The sequence below is a fragment of the Camelina sativa genome, chromosome 3, assembly GCF_030686135.1.
Source record: "Camelina sativa cultivar CO46 ecotype springtype chromosome 3, ASM3068613v1".
In the NCBI taxonomy this organism is placed as follows: domain Eukaryota; kingdom Viridiplantae; phylum Streptophyta; class Magnoliopsida; order Brassicales; family Brassicaceae; genus Camelina; species Camelina sativa.
Window position 1 is genome coordinate 10,402,014 of NC_141882.1, and position 25,200 is coordinate 10,427,213.

The 25,200-nt window shown below is 35.0% G+C and overlaps 6 protein-coding genes across 7 annotated transcripts; 4 read left to right on the top strand and 2 right to left on the bottom strand.

The window, feature by feature from the left end:
- Positions 1–31: 31 nt before the first annotated feature.
- On the top strand, positions 32–2,136 carry LOC104776588 (origin of replication complex subunit 6). Its single transcript, XM_010500685.3, has 10 exons — positions 32–361; positions 463–509; positions 622–726; positions 840–920; positions 1,005–1,116; positions 1,203–1,265; positions 1,363–1,450; positions 1,555–1,619; positions 1,752–1,848; positions 1,950–2,136. The coding sequence occupies exons 1-10, from the start codon at positions 242–244 to the stop codon at positions 2,024–2,026; spliced, it is 855 nt and encodes a 284-aa protein (XP_010498987.1). The 5' UTR covers positions 32–241; the 3' UTR covers positions 2,027–2,136.
- Positions 2,137–2,594: 458 nt separating this feature from the next.
- LOC104776592 (sphinganine C4-monooxygenase 1) lies at positions 2,595–4,558 on the top strand. 2 transcript variants are annotated; one of them, XM_087501978.1, is made up of 2 exons: positions 2,595–3,004; positions 3,753–4,515. In XM_087501978.1, exons 1-2 carry the CDS (start codon positions 2,779–2,781, stop codon positions 4,304–4,306), a joined length of 780 nt encoding a protein of 259 aa, XP_087358104.1. In that variant the 5' UTR covers positions 2,595–2,778; the 3' UTR covers positions 4,307–4,515. The 2 variants fall into 2 exon arrangements, with proteins under 2 accessions (XP_087358104.1, XP_087358100.1); XM_087501974.1 differs by having other exon boundaries at positions 2,862–3,000; positions 3,756–4,558.
- On the bottom strand, positions 4,500–8,493 carry LOC104776590 (putative methyltransferase PMT2). Its single transcript, XM_087501963.1, has 7 exons — positions 7,464–8,493; positions 6,358–7,015; positions 6,050–6,260; positions 5,657–5,951; positions 5,184–5,573; positions 5,012–5,089; positions 4,500–4,932 (listed from the first exon to the last, which is right to left on the bottom strand). The coding sequence occupies exons 2-7, from the start codon at positions 7,006–7,008 to the stop codon at positions 4,707–4,709; spliced, it is 1,851 nt and encodes a 616-aa protein (XP_087358089.1). The 5' UTR covers positions 7,009–7,015; positions 7,464–8,493; the 3' UTR covers positions 4,500–4,706.
- A 6,387-nt stretch (positions 8,494–14,880) lies between these two features.
- On the top strand, positions 14,881–17,028 carry LOC104776593 (protein FEZ-like). The gene is made up of 3 exons (XM_010500688.3): positions 14,881–15,169; positions 15,270–15,574; positions 16,152–17,028. The coding sequence occupies exons 1-3, from the start codon at positions 14,983–14,985 to the stop codon at positions 16,926–16,928; spliced, it is 1,269 nt and encodes a 422-aa protein (XP_010498990.1). The 5' UTR covers positions 14,881–14,982; the 3' UTR covers positions 16,929–17,028.
- Positions 17,029–17,290: 262 nt separating this feature from the next.
- Positions 17,291–18,648, bottom strand: LOC104776594 (large ribosomal subunit protein eL34z). The gene is made up of 4 exons (XM_010500689.3): positions 18,450–18,648; positions 18,263–18,342; positions 17,733–17,842; positions 17,291–17,644 (listed from the first exon to the last, which is right to left on the bottom strand). Exons 1-4 carry the CDS (start codon positions 18,526–18,528, stop codon positions 17,551–17,553), a joined length of 363 nt encoding a protein of 120 aa, XP_010498991.1. The 5' UTR covers positions 18,529–18,648; the 3' UTR covers positions 17,291–17,550.
- Positions 18,649–22,991: 4,343 nt separating this feature from the next.
- On the top strand, positions 22,992–24,299 carry LOC104776595 (ribonuclease 3). Its single transcript, XM_010500691.3, has 4 exons — positions 22,992–23,203; positions 23,305–23,460; positions 23,620–23,818; positions 23,930–24,299. The coding sequence occupies exons 1-4, from the start codon at positions 23,114–23,116 to the stop codon at positions 24,151–24,153; spliced, it is 669 nt and encodes a 222-aa protein (XP_010498993.2). The 5' UTR covers positions 22,992–23,113; the 3' UTR covers positions 24,154–24,299.
- Positions 24,300–25,200: the final 901 nt, after the last annotated feature.

Consider the following 25,200-nt stretch of genomic DNA (forward strand, 5'->3'; position numbering starts at 1 on the left):
ATAAATTGGTTAAGAGCGAAAAAAAATCTTCGCGGCTAAAATTTCAATCAGTCGTAAAAAATCCCGCCAAACTCCGTTTCGTAGCCAAACGGTGGCAACGTTTTCTTTAATAGCGTTTTCCATTTGCCCTTAATTGGTAGTGAGTTCCATTGTCTTTTCTCGAAAATATCTCTCACTCTCAGCCTTTTTGATTCTTTTGTCTCTCTTAACTCAATCGCCGGGAAACTATTTGAAAGAGGATATGGATATCTCCGACATAGCTAGGAAACTTGGTCTGGATAACAACAAGCTTTTAATCAGAAAAGCAGCAGAGATCCGCCGTCTTTGTGATGCCCAGTTCGATTCATCCATCATCGGCGTTGTAAGTCATCCGATTCTGAATTCTTAAAGTCTCAATTTTTGATTGGTTCCTTACGGTGTTCCCTATTTGAACTCGGGAGTGTTTGTTTTTGGTGTACTCAGGGTGAGATCTGTAAAGCTGTGATATGTATGGAGATCGCCGCCTCTAGGTAAAATTTCTTGTTTTTCATAAATTGATTGTGTTATCGATTTCGATTTCCATTAGTGGGTTATCATTTATTGTGCAGTATCTGACTTAATCGATTCGAATCTAATCGCTAGATTGCAGATTCTATTCGATAGACAAGCAGCGATTAAGTTGAGTGGTATGTCTGAAAAGGCTTACTCTAGATCATTCAATAGTCTTCAAAACGTTATTGGGATCAAGTGAGTTTCCTTTTTCAAGTCTTTTTTTGCTTCCAACTTGTTTTAATGAATCTCTGTTGGTGGTGGTGGACTTATATTGATTGATGTGTGTGTGTTCTTGATGGACATTTCAGGATTAAGCTTAATGTAAGAGAATTGGCTGTTCAGTTTGGCTGCGTTAGGATAATCAAATCTGTGCAAAATGTTCTTTCCTCGTAAGCCCTCTTCGGCGCTTCAATTGTGTACTTAATGATTTCGCCTAGCATATGTTTGTTGAAATGCCTCATATGGATCTATAGGTATAAGGAACGGTTTCTTGCATCACTACCAGCGTCGAGACGGGCCAATGCTGACTTTACTAGACCTGTATTTACAGCTGCTGCTTTTTATTTATGTGCTAAGAAGCAGAAGGTAAATACATTGATTTCTTTCTGTTTTTGACGGAATGTTTATAATATCTTTAGATTCTGAACTTTTTCTGTGTTATCTATATGCAGCTTAAGGTAGATAAACTTAGGCTGATTGAGGTTTGTGGAACATCAGAGTCTGAGTTCTCTTGCGTAAGTGTTATATCATCCAGACACAGCTAATATCTTTAATGTATGACCCGATTGCCCAAGTACTGAACGTTGGAACTACATTGCTCTTTTAAAACAGGTCTCAACCTCCATGACGGATCTTTGCTTTGACTGTGTTGGGATTTCAAAGGAAAAGAAAGATGCAAAGGACGTGAAAGGAAACCGAGGTATGGTTTCTTCTCGTCTTATATTCACTACTAGTCTAGTTCAGTGCAGTGAAGGTTGCTTATCTTGAACACAATTAATCAATTATGTGCAAATTTTTCCTCAGACTTGCTTGATGTGTTACCTGGAAAGAGGAGACTTGAGGATGGTGGATATTCATCTGATGAAGAGGTATTTTATTGGCAACTGGCTTTCCTGTAATCGGAAGTATCAGTCTCTCTTTGTGAGGGATCAAATGCACATACTTGTTCTCAAACTTGTGGCTGTTTTGCAACTCACACTACATTTAATTTGCTTTTGCAGTCTTCATGTTACAAAAGACACAAGAAGATGGAAGAGGCTAAGTATGAGGACTGGAAATCCACAGTCGTCAATTCGATCAAGCAGAATCCAGAGAAAGGTGCTGAACTTTTGTAAACTGAATTTATCACCAACCAAGAAATGACTCACTTGTATGTTTTCTTTGTTGCTGATGTATCTGGATATTGTGCCACATTGCAGGATCTAAGAGAGTTATTCAGGCCAGTCTCAATTTCCCAAAGAAGACAGAGACAAAAGAGTTGCCTGTTGATTCATAACCTTGCACACATTCGGACTCGGATCCTTTTCAATTTATTGTTGTTTTTATCACAAGGAATAATGTATGTGTAAATGACAATTCTTGAAAACAAGTGTTTTTAACCCCCCATACACATTTTATTTCTAACTTCTACGCAAACAATGACACAAAAATCTTTAGGAAACTATGATAAATTGAATATTTAAAATGATATTTCGTAAACCCAACTGGTAAGCATCGGTTAGGTTAACTTTACTGGTCCACCACACGTCTCTTTTCCAAGCCTCCAGTCCAGGCTCCAGGTACAACTTGAAAACAAGAATATAACAAAACGCGGGAAGAACATAATCAAGTATACTAACGAACACGATAAAGGAACACACTTGCTTCTCCATCGAACGGTCAAAAAAAAAGATCTATCTTAAGTTAGATCGTTTCATCGTGTGCCACGTAGACAAAGATAGGCTTTTGCTATTTTAGTTTACTGTCTGGCTGTCTCTCTCTTTCTTCCCCAAATTATATCCATTGATGATTGATTTGGCAAAATAAAAAAAAACTGTAAACCCTAAAAACCTCACCTTTTTTTTCCAATTTTTGAAGCTTTTTCTTTCGAGTATATCTATTACTTATTTCTCCATTGTCCTCTCTTTCATTTCTCCAATTGTCAAATTTCCAATTTTTTTTTTTTTTTACGTCCAATTCCGCATTTTCCCGTTTCATTTTCACTGATTCCCACAAGTTTGTAAAGGATCTGAAGGTGGAATTAGGGAGATGGGTTTTGTTCCATCTGACGAATTACTGGGAGCTTTTGCTCCGATTGTGGTGTATTGGGTTTACTCTGGGATTTATGTATCGCTCTCATCGTTGGAGAGCTATAGATTACATTCCAAGGTTGAAGAAGACGAGATGAATCTTGTCTCCAAGTCCAATGTTGTTAAAGGTGTTCTTCTCCAGCAGTTTATTCAAGCCATCGTCGCTATCCTTCTATTCACGGTAAAGCTGCCATACCCATATTAACATTATGATTAAAAATAATGTCAAATTGCTCCCTTGCTGGATACGAGTAATGATTAGTAATGTGATGTATACTTGTTGAATTGGAGTAATGGCTCTTCTGTTCTCTTACTGAGCTCAAATGTTGTAATTGATCTATCTCTGAATCCTTTATGAGATGTGAATTAGAAATGGATAGTTTGGTGTTTGTTTGAGATGTAAAGGAATTATCTTTATCTTGTTCTGGGCCTGACATTGGTTGTTCAGTGATTTGATTGTCCCGTTGTGTAGCATTTTTATTTTACCTTCATCTTATTCTGGATGGTGTTTATAAGACACTATGGGTGTCACAGGAAATGTTCATCGGTTGTTGATTATACCCAACGTAGTATGTCTCATAGATCATATTCTTTTACTCAATGTTTCTGATAGATTCCATTTCTTTCGTACAATCAAATCTCTGGACCTCTTTATGGTAGAATCTTTTTCACTGTGTTTGCTTAACCATTTGATGATTGAAGCAATTTTTTCTCACAGAAGTTTCATACTTATCAGCTTATGGCTTGGACATGTTCTCTATTTATGAAGCTGTGACTGTATTAGTCAATCACATGTCATTACATCTCTTGAACTCTGTATGTTAGGATGAACTTTTCCACGGTGTTTCTACACGTTCTGAATCTTCGAGTCTATAGTTTTCTTTTTCTCTTTTCTGGCAGTAAACCTTTTTTGATTATGTTGTATCTCATCTGCAGGTGCAGGAAGTGATGCTGATTCCAGCAAGACGAAACAGTTTTCTCTATTGGTTTTAGCTAGCCAGTGTGTAACCGCCATGTTAGTCCTTGACACATGGCAATACTTCATGCATAGGTATATGCATCACAACAAGTTCTTGTACAAACATATCCACTCTCAGCACCATAGGCTTGTTGTTCCCTATGCCTATGGAGCTCTATACAATCATCCAGTAGAAGGACTTATACTCGATACAACTGGTGGCGCTTTATCTTTTCTCATTTCGGGTATGTCTCCAAGAACTTCAATCTTCTTCTTCTCCTTTGCAACTATTAAAACCGTGGATGACCATTGCGGACTCTGCCTCCCTGGGAATCTCTTCCATATCTTGTTTAAGAACAACACTGCGTATCATGATGTGCATCATCAGCTTTATGGAAGCAAATTCAACTTCTCTCAGCCTTTCTTTGTCATGTGGGATCAGATTCTCGGTACTTACATGCCTTACTCACTTGAGAAACGGAAAGATGGCGGATTTGAAGCTCGTCCAACTAAACAAGTTAAAGACTGATTTGAGTTGAGAGCCTGAGCTTTTGGAACACCTAGAGACTTACTTTGTAATCAGAGGAGCTGATTTGCTTCTCTCTAGAGCTACATTAACCTTGGGTTTGAGATTTGTATATATTACACTACACGTTGTGGTGTACTATAATATACGTGTTGATTATTTAAATTTGACTTTGTAAGAAGAGAATGAAACAGAGTTGGCTTATGCAAAAACTATTAAGTTGAGAATTCAATGATACACCACAAGTTCCAAGCTTTTGGATTGGGAAAGAAATATAAACTATAACATTAATAAATAGATACTCGATAAAAGTGTTTTAAGACAAGACTGTAGCTCTCTCCCTAAGGAGAGAAAGCTCTATCATTTGATCAAAATGTCAGGTCACCCCGGAACGAAAGAAGCTTCAGTGAGACGAGGTGGAGTTGGTGACCCAGTACTGCTTCACAGCAATCAAAACCTTCTCAGGAACTAAAGGACCATCCTCATGATCAACCAGCTTCGCATCCCATCTCATTCCAGAGATGATTCTCTTCACCTGGATCAATGTGTCAACATCGTCTCGGATTATAACAGCTCCTTCTGGTCGGAGAATTCGATCCATCTCCAGAAGAATGTCATCAGCATTGCACCTAAAGAGTTTCAGATTCATACATTAGCGTCCTGAAAGTTTTTGTTACGAGTCATTGAAGAAAACAGATATATACATACTTGTTCTTGTAAAGACTGAAGAGGTGGTTTGCGTGGATTAGGTCATATGTTCTTGGGTATGTAGAGAAAGCCTCACACCTGAAAACCATGTAAACCATGTCTCTCAAACCAGAAACAATAAAAAGTTAAGGAAGTTGAGTGAGAAGAAGAAGGTATTGTTTTTTTAACTTACCAGTCGTGGAAGATACCAATGAGTCCACGTTCATATACAACTCCAAGTCTATTCTTTTCGGCAATTGTGGGAACAACATTCATAACCCAAAGCTTTTGGGACTCGAGAGCAGCAGCAAATCCACCAAACCCTGCGTTCATGTCCATGATGTTACGGTACCTTCCAGTGTCAAGTAGACTGTTGATTCTCTTGTATGCTTTCACATGTTTTTTCCACTGTCGGTTATCATCTTCATAGGCATCAACAGTAACACCAGAGATGGAACCACTAGAGATCCTTGGCGGCACTGCGTTGAGCCTATCTGGGAAAACCTGAAGCTCACCACCAGCTACTTCATCTGAGCTACTTGTCTCCGGATACGGCGTAATACATGCCTCCATTTTCTTGTACCTAGAGCCAAAAACAATTAAACTTGATGCAGATGTTTCTAACAAGAAAAGTAAATGAGGTTATAACAACAAATGAATACTTACCAGACATCATCACTATCATCAGTTTTGCAGAAATTGGCTCTAGGATCATCTTGTCTTGAACGGCATGCCTCATCATTGACTCTCTTCTGCCAGATTGCGATCTCACCATGTTCATACTTTTTCTCCCAACAGAGAAGTTTAGCAGCTTCCTCAATCTTTCTTTGTTCCTCTTGAAGGTCCTCCTTGGGACGTTGCCATGCCTTGTAGTTGACTTTCCAGTTGATTGGAGGACCAGATAGAATCCAGTAGCCACCGGGTCTAAGCACACGGTCAACTTCCATCAAATACATCCCATCTGTTAAAACACACAAAACCACCATTGTAACTAACTGATATATTTTTCATACAAAATGAAAGTCAAATTGATATCATGAGATCAGAAATGGTTCTAACCATTTGCTCCCCATGGAATCAAACACCGAGAGCAATGAGCCATGTCAAAAGCCCGCGTTGGGTATGGCAACTTTATGGTACCAAGAACACCAATAACAGCAGGAACACCTCTCTCGAGAGCAAATTGGACCTGAGCCTCGTGTGAATCTCTTGGTGCAAAAGACATTGCACGTACATTTCTGCTCCATAAGTATGCTCCCCAACTTGCAACCTAACAAAACGTTTCATATTTAATTCCACTATGTAACTATTGAAGAATATCAAACTCTGAAAATTCAAATAAGACAATCAAAACATAAAGACATTACCCCACAACCAGTGTCCAAAGCAGTCCTAACAGTTCCGTTCTCCATAGGTATCACCGAAGCAAGCTGATCGATATACTTATCAGCACCTTGAGGGAACTGAGTTCCACCACCAGGGAATCTAAAAACGTCACCTTCATACTGAATCCAATTCTGAATTGCCTTCTCAACAGTCAATGCTTTATACGGTGCATTAGCATAAGGCACGTAATCTCGACTCTTAGGCCAAGAGAAAGGTGTCACATATCCTTTAGGAGCTGGTATAAGACAGTGTAGTTTCTCCTTCTCAGGTGCGCAATGCCTCTCTCTGTAAATCATACTATCTCTCGGGAAAGTCATGGCGCGTCTCTGATCTTGACATGGAGTGTAATCCGTGTAACGAGCATCGCACGGCTCGAAAGCCTTGACCTTTGCTGCTTCAGAAGCACCAGCAATACTGGACTCCCCTGCGTGATGAGTCTCGAAGTTCAAGCTCGGAACAATGTTGCAGTCAGCACCACTGTTTGTCATCTCAAGAGCAATACTGTCTCCTTTACCAAACCCGCTTCGTTGCCATGCTCCCAGAATGTAGAAGAAGCAACATAAACTAAACACAATGAAGATCTGAACAGAGCTTCTGGTTTTACCATCAGCAGAACTAGACTTCATCGCCATGATTGATCTACATAAACACAGATCAGCTCCAAATCAGATCAACAAGAGTAAAAAATAAAAACAGATCAGAAGCTTTAGAAACATAACAACAACAGATAGAAATCAAGACAAAAAAAAACACTAAAGAGGAGAAACTCAAGTCTGTTTAGATTATTAAGACTAGACATGTGTGTGTTGTTGTGCCCACTCTCATTCGTAAAGACTTAAACTTTATGCTGTGCTGTCTTCAGGGAGAAGCAATAAAAAAAACGTAAATAAAAACAAAGATCCGTAAGATTAACGAAAGCCTTAAAAGAGATCTATCAAGAAGCTACAGAAACACTAGTCTCTATAATCACTAAAACAGAAACAAAACAGATTTAATATAAAAAAAAACAAAACACAAACGGTAAGGTCGATCTAGGAAAAACATAGATAGATATGTCGGAAAGGAGGAGAAAGCAGAGAGAACATACAGAGGTTAGAAGGAATCTGGGAGATCCAGAGTGAAACAATTGGTTGTATCACAGAAGTCAATAATCCACAAAGTCCGAGATTGTTGTCGGTGGGGAAGATGATGATTGATGATGATGACGGAGAAAGGAAGGAAGAGATTTGATGATGGAAACGTGTAAGGCAAATTGTGGGGGGGGGGAACCCTAGTTTTTATTTTATGTGAATCTGAATCGTCATCATCTAGCCATGGGAGAGAGAGATAAAGCTGGCGACTTTGTTTATTTGAGGAGAGAAAATTATATTTTGCCCTTTATTTTTAAAACAGAGCCATTGAGATTGAGAGAGAGAGAAGAGGAGAACTGTGTATTAGATTCATTCAATCGACGTCTGATATTTTCATTTTTTAAGTATTTTTACAAAAGAAAAAAAACATTTAACCTAAAATCGGCGGAAATGATCATTAAAAAAAGGCATGAAATTTGAGGAAAATAAGATAAAATGAAATTAAAAAAAAAAAGCTATATACAGTACTTAGGAAATAAAGAAATAAAAGCTGATAATGTGAGAAAAAAATAAGTGACAGAAAGAAAAGGAATGAAAAGAAAAGCTGAAATCTTTACTTTAATTGATTACAATTACAATTATATTGTTTTACACTGCTTTCTTTATTTTCATTTTTCACTTTACTCAAACTGTTTTTTTATATAGCTTTTTTGTTTCATCCATAATGGGTTTTTTTTTTTTAAATCAATAGAAGATAAATTAAGTGAGCTTTAGTTGGTTTTCGTAGTGACTTTATAAAACAGAATCACAAGTATAAGATTTATTTCATCCATAATGAATTAAAAAAAAAAAAATGTAGCAATTGGGAAGAGAAGGAAAAAAATAGAGTTCTGTTGTCAAATAGTAAACTTTATAAAAAAACAATTACAGAATAAAATAGGATTAACACCGACATTATAAAAAAGTGATAAACACTAGAGTAGTGTGAAAATTTGAATTATATGGATTGGGGGAGAGAGAAGGGAAGAACATACCTCTCCAACTCTCAAGTCTGAACATGGGTCCACCATTTTCTTATAGAAAGCATGCGAGGTTGCAAAACCGCGTACTAGTAAATCCTACGGCCGCTGATGATTAGTGTTTTTGGATCCAACGGCTGTATATGAATCTCAGGACTGTTCTTTGATAATTATGCTATGTAATTAATATTTGTGATTCTTTTGTAGTCTTCGTTAGTATGTATGGTTTAATGTTGGAATATATATGGATAATTATGTTCTTTTTTTAGTATGGATAGTTATTGTTTACTAAAATCATCATCATCAAAAACTAGATCAATGACAATGAAAGGTTTTGGATCTTTTATGAACGAATGTTTAAATTATACAATGTTTCTTTTCTTCTTAGTTATCACTTTTTGTACTTGTGCTAATGCTATAAATGTTTATAGTAATATATAGTTTTTGCGCAACTTATAGAATTTATTGTAAGCCATTTCTTAGAATAATGGGATACGTGCATCTAAATTTATGTTTTGGTTTATTCTATTCAATGATCATTTATGTTTGACTCCCACTAGAAAACAAGATACTCCAATCTTCTACTTGGGTCAGACGACCCACTATATCTTCTTGCGAGTCACCGACTTAAAAGTATTGTGGAGTGGTGGTTGAGTGCTCCAAATTTTCATAAGACCATTAATTCAAGAAAAATTCTTACGACCGGTAAGGCTGTAATCAGTAACGTTGTTGATAAGAAAATAACGAAAAAAAGTCGGGTGTAGGTCACCTACTTCAGTCCCTCGTAAGAAAGAGTTTTAATTATCCATCAAAATAGCTAATTATGTTTCTTACATAGTTCAGATTCAGATTCAGATCCAATAAAAGAAGTTGTGTGGTGACTATCCGAATACCAATTACAAACACAACGTAAATGAATGTTGAGTTTTGGAATTTAATACATATTTTTGTGGGATCGATGTCAGGGAGTTTCATATCTCACAGTAATGGGTTTAAGAATTAAATAAAGTAAATAAATAAATAACTCTAGATTTAAATTATGTTCAATCCAAATCTGATCTAGATCATGCATTAACCAAAAGTGTACATCAGAGTTGTTAGTCGTTAGACATGGCACGTTACTATCAGTTTTTGTTTTATTGTCAATATATACATTCCTACAAAAGTTGTTTCTATCAACTGGATGAATTTTGTTTTTTTTTTTAGTATAAGATTGGATCAAGTTGGTTGCGCCAAATATCGTTGCAGGTTGAATCATACGTTGTTACGAATCTCACATTTGAAATAACCTGAGTTACCATGTTTATCGTGTTTTTTTTTTGTTTGTAGTGATATGATTAACCTAATTTAGTTATTTTCTAGCTTCCTAATCAATTTTCAACACATAATTACCGGAAATTTAAAGAATAAGCATGCTATTCATATACTTTTAACATTATGAGTTTCACAAAATTCACTTCATATGCAAAAACGTCACACATGATACAATACTGTATAGATATTAATCTGTCTGTTATGAGCTCTTATGAGTGTCTTTTTGGATATGCCATTGGTTAGGAAATGTATTCATCAGACTCGTCTCGACGTGTATACACTAAATGGGTGACTAATGATCATGAGCAATAATGATAGACGCACTCACTCCACTCAACAACAACAAAAGGCATACCCGTTGAGAAGTTGCTAAGCCAAAACTAAACTCCATAATTAAGTGTTAGCCTACGGCCCTACACCTGTAGAAAACATTTTTTCTTTGTCGGCCAAGTAGTAAACTATTTTTGTTTAGAGAGAACTAATTGCATTACAGCTTTTGAGAGAAATTACCAAACATAAAAACGATATCAACTCGGCGGCAATTATGTTTATCGTTTACTGATTAGCCCATCTCATTAACCAAACGAAGGCCCAATACCAGGACTTGTGAACTCACACCTTCTATGCGCAAGAGATGGCACACAGTCGGTATGATGTTATCGTGTGAAAACGTCGTAAAGGAAAAAGAAGTGGATGATGATGCAATTTATACAATGGTTTTCTTAACAAGGGAATTGTACTTGATATATGATGAAATTAATGGAATATAACCACTTGAAATTGAAGTTACTTTGGACATTGCCGCGGGTTTGGTCCGTTTGGTAGTTTGTGTACATCATAGTACTGCGAACAGAGATTAATCGCCATACATATTTGGTATCTTTTTATAATATCGACATAAAATGATAGGAAATTATTCTTTGTAAATTGTTACGACTTGTTTACCAATGATAACCAAACATTGGTTTTATGTAATAAGCCAGCATCAATTCAAAGTTTTAATTAATTATTGCCAGATGTTTAACTTAGGTTCTAGTATATATGTACCTGTTAGTAAGAAGTAAGAACTAATTAGTGAAACAATGAATTTGAGAGATAGTATTAAAAAAAAAGCAGTAACAAGGGAAGCGAGTTTGGTCAAATATAAAAATTTCGAAGGTGAGGGACATGTTTAACTGTGGTAAAGAGGGTTAATTATGCTCACGAAGACAGAGGTATGGATGCTTGGGCTTGAAGACTTTGAAGTTTTGACTAATACTAATATTTTCACATTTATTATATATGTACTGTGGACCACATAAAATTAAATCAACCATGTATTTTGTTATATATATATAGAGCTCTAATCTCAAGTGCACACGCTTGGGAAGTAAAAACCCAAAAGAGTCAAAACCAGAATAGAGACAAAATGGGTATAAACCAAGGAAACTTTGGCTTTTTGGAATTTCATTGGGTTTGACGTATCCCCCCTAGCTATGCCTTTAGACTTTTTGCCTATAGTGCGATCTGATTTTGAAGTCGGTACCAAAATTAAACTCAGGTGAAGCTGGACCATCAACTTACATTCTATTTTTCCAGTTTTCCACGTTAGATTTTTACTTCTTTTTTTCCCCGTCAATTGGCTTGTTCATGCCCTTAGTTTGTTGAGGTAAAAAAATTTGTAGGCAATTCCTATATTAGTAATTTTGTTTGCCGTAGATGTGTTTGTTGAACTCGATCGTTAGTAGATATTTATAAATAACCTATAAATATCACAAACTAATGGGATATATAAAAGGTTTATGGTTAAAATATCAACGAGAAATTAAATAATTATAAAAGATGATTTTGAACTAATACCTCAAATTTCAATAGCACGTCACTATAAAAACCATATGTAGCATTCCAAAATTGGAAACTAAAAACTAGAATATGTTAGATATTGCATTAAACAGTACAATAGTGGAATTTTGTGTTTGACACTTAGATGTTATCATGTTAAACAGCTATAATATTTCAAATATTCCTTTTTGTCAAAGTCTCTCAAAGAATTATACTTTGACAAAAAGAAATATATGAAATATTATGCATTATACAATACATTATATGAAGTATAGTTCTTTGAGAGACTTTGACAAAAAGGAATATATGAAATATTATAGCTGTTTTAACATGATAACATCTAAAGGAATATATGAAATATTATACATTATATGAAGTAAACATTCACTTATACAACCGAATAGGTTTTGATAGAATTTATCGACCATCATTTGAATGAAAACGACATTAATAAATCGGTGCCAGGTAATCAACATCAATTTCATAGAATTCCATTTGCCTTGTCACTTAGCTACTAGTATGGCTTTTTTTATAATATTACCAGACTTTCGAGAACCGATAAATTACTATTTGACGGTGTAGTAAATAATTACTCGTTAATCAAATTGATGGTACTTGTAGATACATACAGGAAGGTGATTAAAGAAAGAGAGTTTTTTGGATAAAAATTTAAACTTTCAACTAGGTTTTACTAAAAGCAAGAAAACGTTGTGAAATTCCATACTTTGGTATTCGTTATTTAAAAACCCCACAAAAAATGACAAGAAAGTCGAGTAAATTTGACTTTTGCCTTATAAATGCTACACGCACCCCTCTTGTCAATGTTCATATTTTTAGATTATTTACTCATTTAGTTAATCACGTACCCGGTAATATTATAAACCTATTTTCACCTACTATTGTACTTCATTTCAGAACTCAGATTACTCCCAAAGCTTTCTTCGAGTTATTTTACTATGGGGATTTGTTTATCGTTTCTTGGAGAGGAATTGATATCGAGGCAGCACAAATATATATATATATATATATATAAATTGATTTTCATATACATGTATCGCGTGTGGTTACTTTGAACCACACAAACTTGACCCCTAACCCATCCAGCTCTAGTAGCAATTTAAGTGATTGTTATAGCCAATTATAACCCAAAAAAGTTATTGTTTGGTTTGGTTATACCAAAAAATGTGATTGAGAGGGTTAGTTACTTACATCTTACTGCCAGTATTAGTAGATGTAGTCATGTAGATCTTGGGGTTAGTGTAAATTTAGTTTCATGAAATCGACTTCACCAAAAGAAAACACAAACAAATATGAGTTCTTTCAATTTTTTTTTTTTTTTAGTTTATGTATCTAGATGATAAAAATAATTGATAAGATATATGTTTAAAAAAAAATTGTTTGTCAAACTAATAATCGATAAAGCATCAAATCTGTTGTACTAGTAAATGGTCTTCCGACCAAGGTAACTCCTATTACAAGTCAATGATCTTCATCAATGCAAACCGGGCAACGTCGCACCCTTAAGTTGAAAACACCGTCGATATTTCGTTTATCTCGTACAATAAATCTTCGGTTGGAGAACAATCCTCGCCTCTAAAACAAGCGCGCTTGGAAAATTATTTGTCTACTCCTGAACTCCTTCAGATCCAACCAAAACCATATTGGACCACCTCTCTAAATCACCTCTTGATCGGGTCAATAACTAAACCAACACTTGATCCTTTCAAATATCGTTTTTTGTTTATGTGTTGGTGTAAATGGGAATACTATATATGCGGATGAGAGGTTAGAATATGAAAAGCAGTACTACGTGATTATGCTGATCATGAAAAAAGTACCTTTGTGTTGTTTGTATTGAAATTATGATCATGGATAATTAGACATGTTCTTTGTCCAAAAAAAAAAAGAAAGAAAGGGTAATTAGATATGTAACTATATTTGTGGAAGTTGTTGGAGTGAAAGATTGTATATTATGTATATGTTACGGGATGGCACATACTGCATATAGTTGAAGCTTAGATTCAATTAGAACTTAACCTCAATGCTAATTTCAAGTAATTTGGCCTCACGAACAGAGATATCATGTACGTTTAATGTATCTTTTTATACTTATATTGCGATGAAGTTTGAACTTGTGAAGTTAGTGAATAGTTATTATTTTTTGAACCAATTATATATACAAAAAGAATAAATGGACTCAATAAATTGAACGCTAAATTCGAACTCCAACTACAAAAGACCAATATGAGTCAAACTTGCAACTGTTAGTTAAAAAATCCAAAACGCTGAATTACCAAAAAGGTCAAAGTGAACAAGATCCTTTCAGACATTTCGTCAGTTCAATCTAAGGGGTAAAATAGTAATCTACACTAACGTCATTGGCCCCATTGGTCATAAGCCCTTCTAATTTCTGACATTGGTCAGTGGGAATAGAAACTGTGAAGAGGAATGGAATAGAAGAAACTTGGATTCTGAGAAACATTTTAAATTTTGTAGTTTAATCTTAATTAGAAACCTGAAGGAAATGGATTAGTAATATATTAATGAGTACGACCATTGAATTTAATTTCGAATCTTTTGTAGTGGCAGCTGGCCTCGATCGACCCTAGTTTTCCTTTATTAATTAAAGACTTCAAACCAAAGTGACAAAAGTTAAAGCGCTTCTTAATTGGTGTTTAATAAATTTGCGTCTCGTCCTTGATCGATCAAATATATACGATTATACATACATGCATTGATCAAGCAAGCACACACAAAAATACGTAATACATGCACGTCAATGTGTGTCTCTGTTCGTTGTTCACCATATGGCACGATACACACATGTCCACGTGTGTGTATATCTGCATGCGTACATGATATGATGATAGTGCATTTCGGTATATCGTATCCGCTGAATCTAGAAATAACTACGATTCTTCAATAATAAGTATCGATATATATGTACGTATAATTATATATAGTTCATGATTAGAAGAAATACGAAAGACATGGATATATTATATAGTATAGTAGACTAGTAGTAGTAGTCGTATACGCTTTTAGTTATAATTTCTTTTGAACTTCTCCTCGTGTTTATAACCTTTTCTTTCAGCTCCAATTTTAAAATGTATTGTTTTATAAGTAAAACCGAAGAAAGCTTCAAACAAACTTTCTTGGGAAATTAATTCAAAAAGAAAATGAAAATTTTGAAAACTCAGCTGAAATGGCGGCTGATCCTTCGGGTTCAGACCCCTCGCAAGGAAGCATATATTGATTTCAACTTAAGCTAAACCACTTCACTTACTTCACTTCCACTTTTCTCTACCAAACTCACTAGCTCTTGCTCCACTTAGGGTTTCTCTCTTTCAACTCTTTTGTTTTTTATAGGGTTTTAGAGAAAATGGGAGAGAGAAACGATGATGGAGATCAGAAAATGGAGGAAGTACTGTTGCCTGGATTTAGGTTTCATCCAACCGACGAAGAGCTCGTAAGCTTCTACTTGAAGCGGAAGGTTCAACACAATCCTCTCTCCATCGAGCTCATAAGACAACTCGATATCTACAAATACGACCCCTGGGATCTTCCAAGTATATATGATTTTTCGTACTTTTATTTATCATATTATAAGGCTACATATAAGCAAATAAAGTCTAAACAAGTTTTTTTGTTGTTGTCAAAATATTGTAGAGTTTGCGATGACAGGTGAAAAAGAGTGGTATTTTTATTGTCCGAGGGACAGGAAGTATCGGAACAGCTCGAGGCCAAACCGAGTGACTGGAGCTGGTTTCTGGAAAGCCACGGGAACGGACCGGCCAATATACTCTTCGGAGGGAAACAAATGCATAGGTCTAAAGAAGTCTTTAGTGTTCTACAAAGGAAGAGCTGCGAAAGGAGTTAAGACTGATTGGATGATGCATGAGTTTCGTTTGCCTTCTCTCTCCGAACCATCTCCTCCTTCTAAGAGATTCTTCGACTCTCCTGTCTCTCCCAACGTAAGCTTACTATTAGCTCAGTAATTTGTCTAGATATAGTTTACCTAAAAGAAAGGATTGAAAGTAATCCGGACGACAACTTTGGTTGATATTAGTTATTAAGATCGCAAGATTTGGTTTGAAGTTTTTGAGAATATTTTTTTTGTGTATTATCTCGAACTTAGTGCACTTATTTTGTAAACTAGTGAGTTGAAACTATCTATCTATATAATATATATTTTAATAGTTCTTCATATATCTCTATTTATAAGTTTAAGCAAAATAAATTCTTAAGTTTTCGGTAGAAGACTCTTTTGACCAAAAATATGAGAAATGTTATAATTTAAGCATTTTTTAGGACTTTTTTTTTCTCCTTTGAATTATAATATAAGAGATGCTAGAATATAGTTTAAATCTTAAATTAATTGTGTTTGATTCTTTTTTCTAAAAAATATAAAATAGTTATTTAAAATCAAATATTTCTCAAAATATAAAATAAATAAACAAGACTGGAAATGTTAATTTTTGGGATTATGGGATCTCTAATTTGTTATAGATTACACATACTCATTTGATATTGTAATGTGGATTACTGCAGGATTCATGGGCGATATGCAGAATCTTCAAAAAGACAAACACAACGACCCTAAGAGCTCTCTCTCACTCCTTTGTTTCTTCGTTACCACCAGAAACAAGTACCGACACAATGTCCGACCAAAAGCCATCAGGCCCATCAAACACATACCATTTTTCTTCAGACAAGACCCTCAAAACTAGCCCTCACTTCCAGTTTCACCATGAGAATATGAACACTCCCAAAACAAGTAATAGTACAACTCCTTCCGTTGCTACTATAAGTCCCTTCTCTTACTTGGATTGCACTTCGTATGACAAACCCACCAATGTATTTACTCCGGTGTCATGTTTAGAACAACAATACCTCACAAATCTCTTTCTTTCTACACAAGAAACACAACCTCAGTTTCCCAGGCCCACCTTGTCCAACGAAATCCCATCGTTTCTACTAAACACGTCCTCAGATTCGACCTACTTGGGAATGGGAGAATACACAAACCATATCGACCTCAGCGCGGTGTTGGCCCAAGAGGAGTGTCCTGCCCTTGTAAGCCTACCACAGGAGTACCAAGAGAAAGGATTCGAAGGAAATGTCGTAATGAAGAACATGCGTGGTTCCAGTGAAGATCATCACGGTCATTGCGACACACTTCGATATGAAGATTTCGCTTCAACAATTGATGAGAACCACCATCATCATCACCAAGACTTGAAACAGAACATGACGTTGTTGGAGAGTTATTATTCCTCTTTATCGTCCATTAATGGTGATTTGCCAGTTTGTTTCTCCACAACTTGATACGTGTGGTTAGATTTGCAGTCTCTGCCTTTTTCAAGCTAGGGTGTTCCATCTTTGTAGGCTCTTCTATTTCATCAATGCAAGGAAATTAGATCGTTATAAATTTTGCTTCCTCTCTTTTTAATTTACACAAGCCAATTTTTTACTACATTACAAGTGTTAGGCTTTTCCTGAGTGAAGAAGTCAAATGAGCTAAGAAATCAAACTCAACAAAAGAAAAACTGAATCATGTTTTGAGTCTTTTGACATGCCTCATGTTTTGAGTCTTTTAACGTATAACGTCTTTAGAGCTTACCTTATACAAGACTGTTATTAAAGCATTCAAAAGATTGGAACACAAATTATGTTATATGCAAACTCTATTTTGTGTCCAAATGATTAAAATTATATATTAACCAAGATCTGCTCTTAACAGTCGAACATTAAAGGTGGATTCAACAACAATTAAAGGGGAAACCAAAACTGAAGGGAAGAGAATTGTCGACAGAGTTGAGAACCGAAAACACAATACAAAGCTTAAAAATTGGATGAGTAACATAGATGTTCTCCCATGACTGCACCAAGTCCTATCACTTGAACATAGCCATAATCCCAAAACAGACAAGAAAAGAACATCAAAAGCTTAAGCCTTGGGGGCTACTTTCTCCTTAGCCTTTTGGAGTTTCAACACTTTCTTGACAATCTTTTGCTCTTCCACAAGGAATGCCCGAATAATCCTGTTGTCAAAAGAAACCACAATTGAGTTAAAACAATTCCAAAGTTATGTATTAGAAAGATAACTCAAGTTAAGTTGGGAAAACAAACCTTTCCCTGACAGCAGAACCAGACAAGACTCCACCATATGCACGGTTAACAGTCCTCCTGTTTCTTGATAATCTAGACCTCTTGTATTCAGAAGGCCTCAAGTGAGGAATCTGAACAAACAGATAATAAGGTCATTCACAACATATCGTACAACATCGTTGTAAATTCACATCAAAATCACACAAAAACAAATCTTTATTTATGCCACAGGAGGATAGCAATCCCTTATGTAAATACAAGGAACAACTTGAAAGACAAAGTGGCACCACTAAATTTAGCTTATGATTTATGTTATGTACTGATGTCGGGTTTATCTAATCAGCACAAGACCGTCAATAAGCACAAAGAATACATGCCCATTACAAATACAACTAATCTAGAGACTGATCAATACTCAAAACGTTCAATAATATTCAATCTGATTGATTATGTTATAAATTCCTCAAAAATCAGACTATTAAACCACAACAACCTAGATTCTAAATATGAGAGCCAAAGTAGATTCCATGTGTATAGCAAAGAAGACTTACTCCTTGGATACGCTTGCCAGTAACAGGGCATTTGGGGCCACTAGCTCTCTTCTTGGTGGTTTGATACACCAATTTACCTCCTGCAAACAACAATTACAGTAGTAGAGACAACATTATACTCTTATAAACAGATCAGTGATTTACACACTTATTGGAAAAAATCTAAGAGAGAGAGAGAGAGAGGGACCTGGAGTCTTGACGATACGGTGCTGGTTGGATTTGGTGGCGTAGCTGTGGCGCGACCGGTAAACAAGACGCTGCACCATTTTCGCCTCTTTTTCTCTCCAGGGGGGGTTTCGTTTCGTTTTCGGGACGACGAATATAAGGGAGAGACACTCTCCAAACCCTAAACTCTATATGGGCCTCTATTTTCTCATTTTGGTTTTTTACTAATGATCCAGTTAAAGGCCCAATTAACACCTAATCTATTTAGGATTTTTTTTTTACTTTTATTAATGAAAACCAATTTCTGTCGTTTAGCTGCCAAATAAATAAGTATTGTTTGTATATATAGTGACTAGAAAAACTACTGAAAAAAAAATTCTTTATTTTTGAATTTTAAAGATTTCATAGATGCATTTCAAAAGTTAAAATTTTCCAGTTCAAAAAAATATTAATTAGTGCTATAATCCTTTTGAGTCAAAACAAATTCCATTTTGTTTTATTAAATAATGTAACAAACATAAAATTTAAATTTATGGAATTTAAAAATGTAATCGATTAATTTAAAATGTAAGAATAAAGGGATATCTATGTGAATAGTAAATACTATAATTTATATTACTGAAACCTTAATTATTTTCCTAATTGAATATTCATATTATTAATAAGATATTCAGACAAGTTTATATGATTAATAATAATAAAAAATACTGAATTCATCATTTTTAGACTTTCATTATCAATAAAATAACCAAAATCTAGCCGAAGTGTTTTTTCCCAATCAAATTTTCATATATCTTGTTTCCCAATCGAATATTCATATATAAACTATTATTTGAATATGTGTTAATTTTAGACTTCACTATTTGGTTGTTTAGATTTTATCAGCCAAATTTTTATGATTAATATTGACGATATATATGTGTTTCAGTTTTAGACTTGCATTATTGGAATATCAAATAATATATTCATATTATTAATAAAAATCTAAATGGTTTAATGTTTTGAATTCATATTTTTTCGGCTAAACCTAAAACGTTAAAACTGATACATACCAAAAATATATTAAATCCAAACAATTCGCTCGGCGTCAATCCATTCATGATATGCTCATGATTGTACATAATGTACAACTCAAATCAGATCATGATTGTGTTGGATGAATCAAAATGAATCCACACTTAGTAGATATTATATAGTAGGATGATGGATGGACGATAAGAGAACTATTTTGATTTAATATATTTATGGTATGTATCAGTTTTAGGTTTAGCCGAAAATATATTAATTCAAAACAATTTGAGAGATCTTATCTTTTTAAAAGCAATACTAATTAAAAATACTGTTGTTCTTTTAAAAATACTAATTAATATATACAAGAAACTGTAATCGTATAGCAATTAACTCTTAATTTGATATTTCAAAGCAGTTAACTCAAAACAAACTTGTTAAGAAATGTTAATGTTAGAGTTGCATCTTACATTTCCCATCTGAAGTTGATCTTTGGAAACATCAGTAAGACTCTGAAGTGTATTCTTAGCCTGTTAAAAAGAATACAAGAAAAAACAACATGAATATATGTAGAAGTGAGTGAGTTGACAACTAAATTATATATGTACATTTGATACAATTTTTAACATAAACAGAAATATATATATACAGTGGCGGATCTAGAACATATTTCTATATGGGGCACAAACTATAAATGACAGTTAATTCATAATTTTTTTTTTAAATGATGACACAAGAGAGGAATTGAACTCACGACCTTAAGATTAACATGAGGCAACTTAACCAAATCAGCTAGAAACACTATATTAGCCATTAACATTTATTAAACTTCTAAAATCTGTATAGGGCACGTACCCTACTAACCTTGTGAGTAGATCTGTCCCTGTATATATATATATATTTTTATGTTAAAGCAAGCATCCCTATGAATGATATAGATAATGTAGACTATCTAGTTAATAGTTCCATCGTTCAAATGATTTCATATTATGAAGCAAAATTCGAGTAGCTATAATCTGAAATAGGTCTAAAAGCGAGGTCGATGTTGTTGTGCCCCTAGTATCAGTATTATCTATGGCAATGAAGTTAAAATTTAAAACTAAATTTTATGAACAAAGTAGGTACACATGTCTTTTCCAAGGGTCTCTACTTTAAAGGTGATAGAATATGAATATTATTTATCCAATATTATTTCTACATTATTTATCATTTTTTCATGTAAAAGTTTTTTTTGTATCTTATAAAATTAAAGATAAAGGCCAACATCCTAAAAAAAATCAATCAAACAGTTCTGCAATTGTGGCTTAAGTGATGAAAATCGAGTCCCAAGAGTCACAACAAATAGTATTAAACTTGGGTCGAGGTCCATAGCAAATTAAATTAGTGAAGATGTGGTCCTAGATCAGTAGTTAGCATTTACACATTTGTTCTAATTCCAATTCCTCCCTTATAACTAATTGGTCCAAAAAGGCTTAAATGCATTCTCTCAGTCAAGGCAGTGATTGCATTTGGAGGAAGATGTAAATTACTGCATCCTAATTGAGTTAAATGGACGTACAATACAAACATCAGTCTTTACCAAAAAAGGTCAAGGCAAATAAGATTCTTTCAAACATCTAGTCAGATCAAACCAAGGAGTATAATAAAGCCAATAATATTAGTGTACGTCTTGCGGATCTTGTACTACGTCCAGACAAAATATGCAGTCAGGGTCGGCCCTGACCTAAAGCCAATGAAGCAAGGGCTTTAGGCGCCAAAATATATACAACATTTTGGGGCATCAATAACAAATAAACGTCGTAGTGAAGTGGCTGTCCTTTGTTTCTTTAGATGATAAGGATGCAGGTTCGAAGCTTGGTAGCAACAATATATGCACGTTTTTATAACTCAAAGGGGCAACAAAATTTTTTTGGCTTTAGGCAGCCCACAGTGTTGGGCCGGTACTGTATGCAGTCGCCACTTCAATCTTGTCTAAGCGATGGCGTTATGTCTGGACGATGCTGCCTATACTCGAGTTCAAAGACGATGGCAGCGAGAGCGTTGGATGGTTTACTAAAAATTCATTGCAACTCCATAAGGCACCAAAACTACTTTGATATTTGTCGAAGTCGGTCCACATTTTCCTGTTGATGTAAATGTTGGAAAGTGGGTTGAGAATGTGTGGAAGTATCCTGGAAACTGGAATGGACCTTTATCTTTGCTGTTGTGTGACTTTGTGACGGAAAAGCGAGCATATATCATACGTGTATCTCACCAAAGCCATGATTCTATGCATGTACGTGGAAGACATGAGAGCAAGGCAGACATGTTGCTTCCTCCCCAAGGAACATTCCCTATGGCACATGGCTCTCGCTCATCACTCTATCGTGCCCATTTACCTTTTTTCTTGACTCCAGTTTATCAACCTCTGTTGCAGTTGTTGTTACCAAGACGCTACATAAAGAGAGGACATACTCAATCACCTCTATGCATCTCTTTTCCTGATTAAAAGGCATTAATTGTTACTCCCCCAGCACATTTACAATGCATCTCCTTCACAACTCCAGCGACACTATGTCTTCGTTGTTGTAAACGCGTCAGTGGATCATCTTCCTTATCTCTTGATCAAGCTCATGATGATATTCCTTGTCTTTGATTTTTTGATCGGCCCTTCTCTAGAAATTAATGCATGGATACGTACCATCCTTTTTGTTTTGTTCACACAAACTTTGACTTGAATCTATCTTCGTACGTACGTCCTCACCAAATCTTCATGCTTTATATTGCGTAAGCTAGCTATCAATTTTTTTTTTTTTTGAATTGAAGGTAGCTGCAAACAACCTCCAGTACCTTCCCCTTATAAAGTTGGATCATTCTTAATTTTTTCATCCACCCTACGTACCATAACATGGTAAGGATCAGCACTAGTTTTTAATGTGGTGGTACTGGAAGCCAAATAGCCAACATGCGTCGCATCAAGAACCGTTTCCCGGAAATGGTTTACCTTAGTCTTTTATGAAAACAAGGGTCTACAAACTATTTAAATATTTTAAATTTAAAAAACAATTGTCTTTATGATTTCTATGTGAATAGTGTATTATATTGAATACTAAAAATTATAGTCAACAAAGAAAAAAGTATAATTTTTTTAAAGAGAAATATGGAAATAAAAGATAAATATTGGAAGATTTTTTTTTTTTCCCAATCAAGTATTCATATCTTTTATAGCTATTCAGATACGAATATATTACGGCGTCCATCGCTATTAAGAAAAATAGATAATTATTAGATTCTCAGAACAAATCAATACAATTCGCTAGGCGGCGTCCATCGCTAATCTGTAACTCTAATATCTTGAAACTGGCAGTGAATTTGACACCGGTAAGGTTCCTCCAAAGCGCTTTAACATGTTTAAATATTTGATATAAAGTTTGTCTTACGTTATTACTTTTAAAAGCGTTGGAGCTGGAAATAAAATTGCTTGCACGAAATACTAACCTAACACAATTAAGCATTCACATACCAACCACACGTCACGTCCCTATACCCAAAAGAAAATACACACGTCACGTTAATTATATGACTTATATAAACAAAACCTAAACCATTAATTCTTCTCTCATCCATCCTTATTGGTTTTCCACAGCTTTGATTCCCACAAACGATTTGATTTTTCTACTTTTAAATATCTTTGAGGATATGAAATTCTTCATGTGTATTCTAGCGTTACAACAACTCTACGTGCAAAGTGTCGCCCAGGATTTCGATTTCTTCTACTTCGTTTTACAGGTAAAGTTCATACTTCGTACATGTACGTTGTACGTATCTACAAGAATCGTCATTGTACTTATAAATTTGATGTTTATATGTGTATGTGCATTGCAATGCAGTGGCCTGGAGCGTATTGTGATTCAAGACATAGTTGTTGCTATCCGAAAACCGGTAAACCAGCTGCGGATTTTGGAATTCACGGTCTATGGCCTAACTACAAAACCGGTGGATGGCCTCAAAACTGTAACCCTGACAGTCAATTTGATGATTTACGGGTTTGTATCTATCTTATTATAAACACAATACGTTTTATTTCATACAAACTAAATAACTTCAGGAAAAAATATTTTGAGACCATGAATTGTAAGTCTCTTATTTGGATATCACATTTATTTTTTTTGTAAATCATTAATAAGAATTGAAAACAAATGAAGGTGTCTGATCTGATGATCGATTTACAAAGAGAATGGCCAACGTTGTCGTGTCCGAGCAATGATGGTATGAAGTTTTGGACACACGAGTGGGAGAAACATGGCACATGCGCTGAGTCCGAGCTTGACCAACATGATTACTTCGAAGCCGGTCTCAAACTCAAACAGAAAGCTAATCTCCTTCATGCCCTTACCAATGCTGGTACAACATTCACTTATTTTTGCCCCTCCAAATTATCTCCATTAATTGTTAGTATTTGCAAAGGGATGTTTCTTTTCTTATTATATGTATATTTCTTTTGCCATGATGTAGGGATCAAACCGGATGATAAATTTTACGAAATGAAATATATTCAAAATGCGATCAAAGAAGCAACTGGATTTTCTCCGGGAATAGAATGTAATAAAGATTCGTCACATAATAGCCAACTCTATCAGGTTTATCTATGCGTTGATACTTCGGCCTCCAAATTCATCAACTGTCCTGTTATGCCACATGGTCGATGCGACTCTCGAGTTCAGTTTCCCAAGTTCTAATTTTTACGGCTGAATATAATTCTTTCTATTTATATACGGAAAACATTATATCTGTTGGTTTTTATTTTGTGTTTCTTGCAACATTTAATTGTAATAAATAATATATAATTGGATGATACACTTGATTTGCATCGTTGACTTACAAATTTTGCTTTCTCATTATTCGATTTTTCACAAACACAAACAAATAAAATGAAATGGTGAACTCACAACCTAATAATTAACTAAATCATAAAAGGGTAGCTTGATTAGTTAAATAAGCTATTGTTTTCAAGGAAGAGACTTCCACGGTATAAAGTTTGTCAAGCAACATCAGCCACTCGAGAGAATAGGGCATCTTGATAAAATCGTAACAAGAAAGTTTTGGTGTTTCTATATCACGTCGAGAAGACTTAAAATATACGAGATATGGTAAGCAAGAAGGGAACAAATATCCACAATGTTCTGGTTGGATAGAGACTTGTAATCCCACATCTATGCTTAATTACCCCAAAAAAGGACCAACAACTTAAGCAACCCATAGATGTGGGACTGGCTAATTATTCTTAATTCCCAGCACCCACTAAACATTATTTCCTTTACTTCTTTCTGGTCGCTGGGTGAGACTTATAGAATAAGAACTCAAATAAAGAATAACTCTCTTTATTATTACCAAAGAAAATATCTCAAAACTTTGGTCTCTCTCAAACTCTCAATCTCTCAATCTCATAAAACCACATAAGTTGTGTCACACCTCAACACCTCCTTATATAAGACTTTGCTAATCCTAATCTTACTAGGAATCACACACATATTGGATATCTCCTAATACACTTGATCTTTATCTCCTAAACAAACCCAATTATAGTAAGACTAGGATTAACCTCCAGCTCAAGCTTTCTTCAAGCTTATCCCAACAATCTCCTCCTTAAGCTTGAATGCATTTTCTGTCAAATCCTGAACTCCCAAAAGTCTTCTCATTTCTCTGAACTTGTTCTTGTCCAAAGCTTTGGTGAGGATGTCTGCTCTTTGCTCAGTTCCTGGAACATGTTCTACCTCAATTTGGCC